At 35.5% G+C, this 12,086-nt stretch overlaps 1 protein-coding gene across 14 annotated transcripts in view; it reads left to right on the top strand.

Annotated features, from left to right (window-relative positions):
• Positions 1-12,086, top strand: part of LOC118356620 (lysine-specific demethylase 6A-like) — a 168,583-nt gene that overhangs the window by 90,450 nt on the left and 66,047 nt on the right. For all 14 annotated transcript variants that reach the window (XM_035725897.1, XM_035725896.1, XM_035725903.1 and 11 more), the window contains 2 exons: positions 6,315-6,408; positions 7,945-8,071. In XM_035725897.1, the coding sequence (XP_035581790.1) occupies positions 6,315-6,408; positions 7,945-8,071 (221 nt within the window). The remainder of the gene's footprint in view (positions 1-6,314; positions 6,409-7,944; positions 8,072-12,086) is intronic.

Here is a 12,086-nt window from a genome sequence, read left to right as displayed (position 1 = left end):
CATTGGGCATCTGCCTTCGGCTCAGGTCATGATCCCAGGGTCCTGGGATCGAGCCCCACATCAGGCTCCCTGCTTGGTGGAGAGCCTACTTCTCCCTCTCTCACTCCCCCTGCTTGTGTTCCCTCTCTCGCTCTCTCTCTGTCAAATAAGTAAAATCTTTAAAAAAAAATTTTTTTTTTCTGCATCAGTGGAGCTAACCATATATTCCCTTATAGTTCTTTCCTTTACCTAGTCTGTGGTAACCGCCATTCTACCTTTATATCTTTGAATTTGTATATTTCTAGATACCGCCTACAAATAGAATCATGCTGAATTTGTCCTTTTATGTCTTGCTTGTTTGACTTATATTACCTTCAAGGTTATCCATGTCTAGCTTGTATCAGAACTTCATTGATATTTATGACAATAATTTGTTTCCATTCCTTTGTGGGTGAACACTGGGGTTCCACATTGAAGCAGTTGTAAGTAATGCTGCTATAAACATTGGAGTACAAATAGCTGAGACACTGTTTTCAGTGCTTCTGGGTATATACCTGCTAGAATTGCTGGATCATATGGTAATTTTATGTTTAATTTTTTTGAGAAGCGACAGTGACTACACCATTTTACACAAACAGCATATAGCATTACACAGGGTTCATGTTTTTCCACATCTTGCTTGGTTATTTTCTGTATTTTTACCTGCATAAGTGTTTTGAAATTATATTTTATTGTAACACTGATTTGCAATTTTCTTGTTAACTAGTGGTTTTGATGGTTATTTCCTGTGCTTATGGGGCATGTGCATATCTTTTTTGGAGAAATGTTTATTTGAGTCCTCTGATCCCATTTGTGATTGGGTTGTTTGATTTTTTTTGTTGTTGTTGACTTGTTAGGAGTTCTTTATCTCCCCTGAACATTGATCCATTATGAGATATGTTATTTGCAAATATTTTCTCCCATTCTGTGTATTTTTGATCACTTCTGGGATTTGCAGTATCTTCATAGTACCTTTTCATGTATAAAAGTTTTAATTTTTTTTATGAAGTCCAGTTTATCAATGTTGTTGCCTATGGTTTCTGTGTGTGTGTGTGTGTGTATACACACACACATATATATTGAAGATTTTCCATTTTGTTTTCTTCTAAGAGTTTATAATTCTACCTCTTACATATAGGACTTGCATTCATTTTTAGTTTTTCTCTTCCCTCCTTTTTTCAGAGAGAGCGAGAGCAAGCATAACCAGGGGAGGTGTTGGAGGGAGGGAGAGGGAGAAAGAATCTTCAGCAGACTCCATACTCAGCGCAGAGCCCAACTTGGGCCTGAGATCAGCTTGGGCCTGAGATCTGACCTGAGCTAAAATCAAGAGTCAGACACTTAACCAGCCTGAGCCACCCAGGTGCCCCATTTTTAGTTTATTTTTCTAAGGTGTAAGAGAAGGATCCAACTTACTCATTTCCATGTGGATATTGCATTCTCCCAGCACAGTTTGTTGAAAAAACTGTCCTTTCTCCATTGAATGGTCTTGGCATCCTTGTAGAGAATCAGTTGACCTGATTGTGAGTTTATTTCTAAAGTGTCAAGTCTGTTCCATTTGTCTGTCCATGTGTGTGCGTTATTATGCACATCATACTATTTTATTTATTATCATACTATTTTAATTATTACAGTTTTGTCATAATGAAGGAAAAAGATAAAGATACCGGAATTTATGAAAGAAACAAGTTTTTAACTGATATGTAAGTCTTCCAATTTTTGTTTGTTTTTCCAAGGTAGTTTGACTTTGAGGTCCTTTGAAATTCTATATGGTTTTAGGATGTATTTAAAAAAAAATAAATTCTTTAGTAAGTGCCATGAGCTTTTGTTAGGGATTGCAGTGAATCTGTAAATTGCTTTATGTAGTGTTGTCATTTTAATATTAATAATTTCAAACTGTGAATACAGTATTTCTTTCCATTTGTGTCTAGTTACTTTAACAGTTTGGCAGTTTTATTTGCAGTTTATTGTGTTAAAAACACTTAACATGAGGGCGCCTGGGTGGCTCAGTTGGTTAAGCGACTGCCTTCGGCTCAGGTCATGATCCTGGAGTCCCGGGATCGAGTCCCACATCGGGCTCCCTGCTCAGCAGGGAGTCTGCTGCTCCCTCTGACCCTCCCCCCTCTCATGCTCTCTCTCTCTCTCTCTCAAATAAATAAATAAAATCTTTAAAAAAAAAAAAAGAAACCATATAAAAACACTTAACATGAGATCTACCCTCTTAATATTTGAAGTGTACAGTGCAGTATTGTTGATGTGCACTGTTATACATTAGATCTAAGACCTAGAGCATATTTAATTTTCTAAACTACATCGTCTTTCCCATTGATAAGTTATTCCCCATTACCACTTTCTTTCAGCCCCTGTCAAATCATTATTCCACGTTTTGAGTCTATGAATTTGACTGTTTTGTATACCTAATATAAGTGTAGTTATGCAGTATTTGTCTATGACTGGTTTATCTCACTTAGCATAATGTCTTATGTAAATGGAACCCTAAGTAGTAAAATACTTAGTAAACTTAAGGAGATGAGAGATTTGTATACTGAAAAGTACAAAACATTGATGTAAGAAGACTAGCAGAAAAATATCCCATGTTTATTGTTGGGAAACTTAATATTATTAAATTGTACACATGGTTTTCACTCTACTCTGTGGGTTTTTGTTAATGAATTCAAAATTGATTTACAGGTTATCTGCAATTTATAGATACGGGAAGAATGATTTTCTAATTCCAGTAGAACTTAAAAAGATCACAAATAGTTGAGTCTGAGAAAGAACAAAGCTGAAAATATCATAAATCTTGATTTCAAATACAGAGCACTGAAAACAGTATGTACTAGTATGAAGACAGATGTAGATAAACCACTGGAGTAGAATAGAGAGCTGAGAGGTAAATAGCCCTGGGTAAATCCAGAGGTCAGTGGATGTTTGACAGAAGTGCCAAGAATAGGGGCGCCTGGGTGGCTCAGTCGTTAAGCATCTGCCTTTGGCTCAGGTCATGATCCCAGGGTCCTGGGATCAAGCCCCACATCAGGCTCCCTGCTCCACGGGAAGACTGCTTCTCCCTCTCCCACTCCCCCTGCTTGTGTTCCCTCTCTCACTGTGTCTCTCTCTGTCAAATAAATAAAATCTTTTTAAAAAAATAAAAAGTGCCAAGAATACACAATGAAGAGAGAATTGGATCTTCAACAATTGGTGTTAGGACAACTGAATATCCATATGTAGAAGACTGAAATTACATCCCTATCTTTTGCGCAGACATCAACCCAAAGTGCTTTAAAGATTTAAAAAGAAGGTAGAACTAAATCTGTAGAACTCTCAGAAGAATACTTCTAAGAGCTTCATGATACTGGTCTTGCCAATGATTTTGTGCATATGACACCAAAAGCATAGGTAGCAAAACAAAAATCAATAGTTAGGATCACATCAAATTAAAAGGCTTCTTCATGGGCTGCTGGGTGGCTCAGTCTTCAGCACCTGACTGTTGAGTTTGACTTAGGTCATGATCTCAGGATTGTGAGATTGAGCTGGCTTTGGGCTCTGCACTCTGGGAGGCGGTTGTAGTAGTGGGTAGGGTGGTCTGCTTGAGATTCTTTTCCTCTGCCCCTCCCCTACTTGCGTGTGCATGTGTGCATTCTTTCTCAAATAAATAAATAAATCTATTTATTTATTTTTATTTTTTATTTTTTAAAAGATTTTATTTATTTATTTGACAGAGAGACAGCAAGAGAGGGAACACAAGCAGGGGGAGTGGGAGAGGGAGAAGCAGACTTCCTGCTGCGCAAGGAGCCAGATGTGGGACTCGATCCCAGGATCCCAGGATCATGACCTGAGCTGAAGGCAGACGCTTACCATCTGAGCCACACAGGCTCCCCTAAATAAATCTTTTTTAAAAAATGCTTCTACACAGCCAAAGAAACAATCCACAGAGTGATAAAACAGGTAACAGAATGGGAGAAAATATTTGCAAACCACTTAATAAAATAAGGGATTAATCTTTTTTTTTAAGATTTTATTTATTTATTTGACACAGAAACAGAGAGGGAACACAAACGGGGAGTGGGAAAGGGAGAAGCAGGCTTCCTGCTGAGCAGGGAGCCCGATGCGGGGCTCGACCCCAGGACCCCGGGATCATGACCTGAGCCGAAGGCAGTTGCTTAACCAACGGAGCCACCCAGGCGCCCCAATAAGGGATTAATCTTGCAAATGTATAAAGAGTAATTGTAACTCAACAGCAGAAAAATATAATAACTGGATTTCAAAATGGGTTAAGTGTTTGCATAGAAATTTCTCTGAAGAAGACTTAAAGATGGCCAACCTGTATATGAAACAGTGCTTAACGTCATTAATCATCACGGAAATTTAAATCAAAACCACAGTGAGGTATCAGTTAAATGTATCTAGACAGCTATAATAAAAAAACAAAAGTTAGCAAATGTTTGCAAAGATGTAGAGCAGTTAGAACCCTGGTATGCTGTTGGTGGAAGGGAAAAATGGTGCAGATACTATAAAAACCAGTATGTAAGATTTCTTCAAAAAATTAAAACTTAGAAGTACCTTAGGATCCATAATCTCACTTCTGAGTATTTATCCTAAAGATCAAGATTTCAAAGAGATGTTAGCAATCCTGCGTTCATTGCAGCACTATTGGGCGCCTGGGTGGCTCAGATGGTTAAGCATCTGCCTTCGGCTCAGGTCATGATCCCAGGGTCCTGGGATCAAGTCCCGCATTGGGCTCCCTGCTCCTTGGGAGCCTGCTTTTCCCTCTGCTTCTCTCTCTCTCTCCCTCCCTCCCTCTGTCTCTCATGAATGGATAAATAAAATCTTTAAAAAAAAAAAGCACTATTCATAATAGTCAAGATGGGAAACAGCTATTGACAGCTGAATGGATAATACTCTTTGACAGATAAATGGAAAAAGAAAATATTTTACACAAGTCTTTTATAGTCTCGGTAAATTTATTCAAAATATTTTTTTTCTGCTGTTTTTTGTAGAATTGTTTTCTGAATTTCAATTTTGGATTATTCTTTACCTGGTGCATAATATACAGCTGATACTTGATTAATTCTGTATCCTGTAACTTGATAAATTTGACCTTGGTTATATGTACGGAAGTGTTTATCCTTAATGTATGGGCATCTTTGTGGACGTGGAGTTGGTGTCTCTTTAAATTATCATGTGTTTATATTTCTGTACATACACATATGATAGAAATGAAAAGTTTTTTTTCTTTCCTGAGATTATTGTTTTTGTCACATTTGGTTAGCGAAAAAGCTCAAAATTATTAGCTCCAACGTATACTTTTATTTGAATCAATCATGTTACTCTGCTCATTTAAAGAAATATCATTGAAATGACATTTTTACCCTTTTGTTATTATGCTTACAAAATGACTAATTGCTTTTCCAAGTTCATTAAAAAGATAATGCTTTGATGAATCTCTGAACTCTACGTCTGAAACTAATATACATTATATGTTAATTAACTGAATTTAAATTTTTTTAAAAGGTAATGCTTTGAAGTTTTCTGTTTTTCCTGTTATGAAGGAGCTGTATTAAACATTAACACAGCAATAGTAATAGGTTGTAGTCTTATTAGTACTTTTTGGGGAGAACCGTGGGCAGTGGACTCGCTTAGAAATTTGCCTATACCTTAAATATCATTAGCATTGTTTGGATCATAACTGTGGTATGTCTGTGGTTAGGTCTTTAGTAATGTATTTCTGTATAAGTATTTTTCAACAGTATTTTCTACAAGAGAAATGTATTTTTGTAAGGTGAAAACATTACCTACTTTCCTCTTGTTTTAGACTGCAAAACACAGAAGCACTTAAATCTATTTGCTTCCTACATTGTATCTTTGAAAGTCTTCTCAGTTATACATTTGCTAGTATAATACTTGTACAGCTTTGTGAATGTTGTTATAATGTCTAAGGTTGTAGTTACTCTATTTGTAACTTTTGGGATATAGCAGATTTTTTATATGTCATATTTTGTTGACACCCTGTTATATGGAAGGTTAATTTTACCAACTTTAGTTATTCTGCAGCATAGCTGTCCAGGGTTGAAGAAATAATCCATTAATAATTCACTTTGTACATTCAATTATGTTTTTCATTGTAGAAACTTTATATTATCTAAATCCATATACTATTAACTCTTTATAGTGTACATTTTAGTGTTCTTACTATTTCATTACTTGAAAAGTTAATTAAATCATGTCATCAATTCCTTATTAAAATATTTTTATTTAAAGATTTATCCTTTTATTTTTCTTTGACTTCTTTTCTACTTTAGAGGAAATATCATTCTGCAAAAGAAGCCTATGAACAACTGTTACAGACAGAAAACCTACCTGCACAAGTAAAAGCTATTGTTTTACAACAGTTAGGTATATAAAAAATTTATTTTCTAATATAGATTGTATTAATTACAAATGCTGGGGTGGTTGGTGGGTGCAGTTGGAACTCTTCTGCCTTAACAGTCACTTTTTATTTGAAATTATGTGTTAAGATTAATGATAATGTGTATTGTTTTGAGATTTCATTTAAAATATATATTAAATGTTCTCTGTATTATTCCTTTTCTTCTTTTGTCCAGAATTGATTTATATCCACCATCTAACCAGTCCATCTCAAAAAATCCATCTAACTACACTGCTTCAATGCAACTAGTCTTTTTAAACTCAGTATTATCCTCTTGTACTTGATCTGGAGTAAGTTTGAGTATGTCCATGTGCATAGCACTTGATGAAGTTAATTAAATTGACATCTTGCACACAGCCACAGATTGAGCTTCTTTTCACAGGCTCATTTACAAAATGAATTAGTGGATCTGTTGCACCTAAAAATTACAGAATATTTCACTCTGTATGTTCTACAGCATTTCTTAAAATTCTTTGCTTTTCATAAGAAAATCTTATGTTTAATGTAAAGTTAACATTGTTCTTTCTTAGAGGGTACTAGGGAATATTCCCTAGTAATTCATATTGTTAAGTTATTCATCATATCTATATATTTTGGTTGGAGTTTGTATTTCTCTTCACTTTCTATTTGGTTTTGAGCAAATAATTCTAAATTTTAATGAAGTTTGTTGATGATATGTATGTCTTTAAATGTCATCATATCATTTTATCTATGTCAAAAACAGTTAAGCATAGTTTTACCTTAGTGGTATTTTCACAAAGGTAATTTTATACACTTCAGTTGACTCACAGCTGAAACACTGGTTTCTATTTGTCTTAAGTGTAAATTTAACATATTTTATCATGTTCCAGTTTTTCCATTGTCTCTGTACCTATAATTCTAAACCTGTTTATTAAACAGGCACTCTGTACTGCTCTTACTGCTCTTTAAAACTGTTTTTCATTAGTTTTCCATAAGCCTTGGAGAGTTTTTATTGTTTTTGTTCTTGGTCAAATATTATATTTAGAATGTTAATGAAAATAACCAGTATCAGTAAGGTATAGAGCCTTCTGTAAGGTTTTTAAAAATTATTTATCTGATTTATCTTTTTGATTATGTAAGGTTTTATTCCTTAGAAATCAACATTAGCTTGCTAGTTGTTTTAACCTTCAAAAGAAAAGTAAATTAATCATCTTTGTATTTTTGGTTTATAGGTTGCAGTTTTTTTCAGTTAAATTTGGAAAAGGAAAATCCATGGCTGCTAATTTAATAAGTGTCAGTGCATTGCCCAAAATAATTTAAATTTCTCTCAGTTCTTTATGAGCCTTCAATAGCATTGATTTTACCTTTTTGGGTGAGGTAGACTTTCCTGTAGGTATCTCTGGTAGTTTTAAATTTGGGGGAAGTTTGAAACAAAATGAGGAAATGTATGGAGAGGATATTTTATTTATGTTCTTCATGATATTCTTAATGGTGGAAAATGGTTGAATCATGGGTAAATGCCTACAATTTTTTAATTATAGGATGGATGCATCATAATGTGGATCTACTGGGAGACAAAGCCACCAAGGAAAGCTACGCGATTCAGTATCTCCAAAGGTCTTTGGAGGCAGATCCTAATTCTGGCCAGTCTTGGTATTTCCTTGGGAGGTGAGGCCAATCACTTGGATTATGCTGCATAGAGTTAATTTATAGTCTGAAATGCTAGTTTATACAATATCTGCTTTTTATTATAAATACATGATAACAGATTCTTGATAGGTAAAACTGGATTACTCTGTATTTGGTGCTTTTAGTGAGAAATTTTGATTTTCCTCATGAGTTATTATTTTTACCTTGTCTTCATGGTACTTACATTATTGCTGGTTTTTGAAGTACTGAACAGTTTTCAAGAGACATCAGATATTAGTCACTAATATTGTTTTTCAATTCAGTATTTAAACTTTGTTCCCTCTGTAATTTCTATAATTTTTAATGTATTTAACAATTCATTTTTATTGTCACTGATGACCTATGGTAAAGTTCATTTGAATAGTTTGAAATCTCAGTTTTCATTTCACATAAATGAAAATATTAGATCTGTCAGGTTCGTTTTTTCCAAGTTATAAACTTAATTGTCTCTCTTTGATTTAATTGTAAATTTCACCTGACTCTCTCTTTCTCTCTTTCTTTCTTTTTCTTTTTTTTTAGATTTTTTTTTAGATTTCATTTATTGGGCACTTGGGTGGCTCAGTTGGTTAACCATCTGTCTTTGGCTCAGGTCATGATCCCAGAACCCTGGCATCGAGCCCAATGTTCTCCCTCTCTCTCTGCCTCCTTCTCCCTCTTCCTGCTGTTCTTCTTGCTTGTGCTAACTCTGTCAAATAAATAAACATAAAAAGTAAAACAAAAAAATAAAAAGACTTTGTTTATTTAAGAGAATGAGTGAGCACAGAAGTGATGGGGAGGGGCAGAGGGAAAGGAAGGAGGCTGCTGAGCAGGGATCCTGATGTGGAGCTCGATCCTGGGTTTCCAGGATCATGACCTGAGCTGAAGGCAGAAGCTTAACTAACTGTGCCATCGAGGCGCCCCTCATCTGATTCTTTTTTACAAGGAATACTTTGAGAAACTTTGTCATGAAGTCTAATTCAAATTTAGTTTTTGTGTCAACTTTAGTTTTTGTATAATGAATAATTTTAAAATTAATGTATAATTTTTTTATTTGGTAAAGTATATATTTGAGGGAGATTATTGTTAGGTTAGTTATTTTAAAATTTTTCATTATCTATTGTGTATAATAACAGTTAACTGATTAGTTAACTACTTTTATTATACTTTTTTCTAGTCTCCCCTGGACTTACAGAAGAGTCTAGTTTGAGTTGTTTGTAATATAGAACTTGTAAATCCAAACTTAGTCTCTCTCATCCACTAAAGTTCTCAGGAAGAAGCTGAATGTTTTCTCTCTCCATTACCTAACATTGTATGTTGAACAAAATGTCTATTTAATAAATCAGTGAATTAACTAGAATTCGGATTTGGAGCTAAGTTATTATAGTTAGTTTTGCATAATGAGGGCCGTAATTGAGAGTTATATAAAAGAGGCTTACTACTATAAAAAGGGAGAGCTATAAAATTTGACCTCTATTGTTTTATGGATTAGTACTCTTACTCCTCTAAATTCTAGGAGTATGAATACTATTTGATACAAGATAAGAATTTGTAGCATAATATGCACTGTGCATACCTTTTTAATATAAGGAATTATTATTCTTTAATTACAGACAAATATGAACAGTTTATAATGAAATATGTTTAAAACTAGTACTTAAGGGCGCCTGAGTGGCTCAGTCATTAAGCGTCTGCCTTCGGCTCAGGTCATGATCCCAGGGTCCTGGGATTGAGCCCCACATCGGGCTCCCGGCTCCACGGGAAGCCTGCTTCTCCCTCTCCCACTCCCCCTGCTTGTGATTACTCTCTCGCTATGTCTCTCTCTGTCAAATAAATGAATAAAATCTTTATAAATAAATAAATAAATAAAACTAGCACTTAAATAATGATATACCTTTCCATCTCTTTGAGAATGGTATTCCACAGAGGGCTTTACCGATAGATACCTGATTATTAAACATTGGCATGGGCTTTATTTTTAACTTTTTGGATAAAATTAGCTCAATGTACAGAACATTTTCTTGACTTCTCAAATAGATGATATTAATCTTTTTTGGGCTCAGAATTATCATTTTAGATAGTAATTATTTTTAATCTGTTAATTTTTTTCTATGATTTCTATGATTTTGCTTCTTTTGCACTCACCTACTGTCTACTCATGTATTACTTTTAATTGGCTTTATTGCTACAGAAAATTAAATTTGTGAAAATTTGTATTTTAAATTCATTAAAGCTTGTGAATGAGGATCTCATTGTTAGTAAAATTTATAGGGATTTGATGACACTAATATTTCAGAGACTTTTATTTGTTAACCTCTGTATTCAAGGCTATGTTGCATATTGTTGCTTGTTGCTTGGCAAATGTATATAAAAGTGAGATGGTGGGGCCTGCATGGATCTTTTGGTTAAGTGTCTGCCTTTCCCGCCTCTGGTCATGATTCTGGGATCCAGGAATCTAGCCCTGAATCAGACTCCCTGCTCAGCAGGGAGCCTGCCTCTCCCTCTTCCTCTGCAGCTCTCCATGCCTGTGCACTCTTTCTCTCTCTCAAGTAAATAAAAATACAACCTAAAGAAAAAAAAAAGTGAGATGGTTGTATGGTACTACAGTTATACTCACGCTGGTAAAAGGCTCTGTTAACAGTCTCCCATAGTAACAGAACTGTTTTAAGAGTTGGGAGTGATCAGACAGCCAGCTTTGTTCATCCTCTCATTTTTTTTTTTTTAAAGATTTTATTTATTTATTCATGAGAGACAGAGAGAGAGAGAGAAGCAGAGGGAGAAGCAGGCTCCCAAGGAGCAGGGAGCCCGATGCGGGACTCGATCCCAGGACCCTGGGATCATGACCCGAGCCGAAGGCAGACGCTTAACCATCTGAGCCACTCAGGCGCCCCTCATCCTCTCATTTTACACGTGGGGGAAGTCCAGAGAAGTAAACTGGTTTCCTTAAGGCTAGTAAATGTCACAGAAAGCTGGAACTCAAGTTTACTTGGAGCTGCTTATATTAGAGGTCAGCCTGCCTTAATGGAACTGCCTTAAGTTGTATTAGGGGGAACAGTTCTTGGTGATTGGACTCAGACATTAGTACTTGGGCACATTGTTGACATTCTCTTTTGACTTTGAAAAATGGGGATGTGAAAATGCAGATTTCAGAAATTACTAATTTCTTCTGGCATTTAGGTGAATGTGTCAGATAATCTGAAATTTGGTTTTGTTTAAAAATATATATTTTTTTTTCTGGGTGCCTGGGTGGTCAGTCGTTAAGCGTCTGCCTTCAGCTCAGGGTCACGATCCCAGGGTCCTGGGATCGAGCCCCTCATTGAGCTCCCTGCTCTGCAGGAAGCCTGCTTCTCCCTCCCCCACTTCCCCTGCTTGTGTTCCCTCTCTGTGTCTCTGTCAAATAAATAAATAAAATCTTTAAAAATAAATATTTTTCTGATGTCTGTCCCTGTTTCCAATTACTGCTAACTCTCTTGTTACTTCTCTGTCCAACACAGGTTCTCTGTGCTCTCTAACATCGCTTTCTCTGTTTCCTTTACTGGTTTTTCTTCTCTTTCTTAACCCACAAGTTAGTCATACTTTAGGTTTATTTTTCCCTCACTTACATGTATCCTGTGTTCTTAACCCTCTCTTTCATATGGGTGAATTGCAGATTAAGATGTGTAACTCTTAAGGTTCTGAACTTGTTTCATACCCACTTGTGTTTCCTGAACACCAAAACATCTTTTAAAAGCTCATTTATTGGGGCACTTGGGTGGCTCAGTTGGTTAAGCATCTGCCTTTGGCTCAGGTCATGATCCCCATATCAGGCTCCTTGCTCAGTAGAGCCTGCTTCTCCTTCTGCCCCCTGCTCATGCTCTCTCCCTCCCTATCTCTCTCAAATAAATAAAAAATCTTTTTTAAATGTAAATAAATTTATCATGTTCTTTCTCAAACCAGCTACTTTATTCTTTTTCACAATAACTTACCTTTTTACATTGAGTAAATTTTACAAACAGTTATATCTCCTTTAGTATATACT

Source organism: Zalophus californianus, chromosome Y, assembly GCF_009762305.2.
Source record: "Zalophus californianus isolate mZalCal1 chromosome Y, mZalCal1.pri.v2, whole genome shotgun sequence".
Lineage (NCBI taxonomy): Eukaryota > Metazoa > Chordata > Mammalia > Carnivora > Otariidae > Zalophus > Zalophus californianus.
Note: the sequence above shows the minus strand (reverse complement) of the source record. Positions and strands in the feature narration are given on the sequence as shown.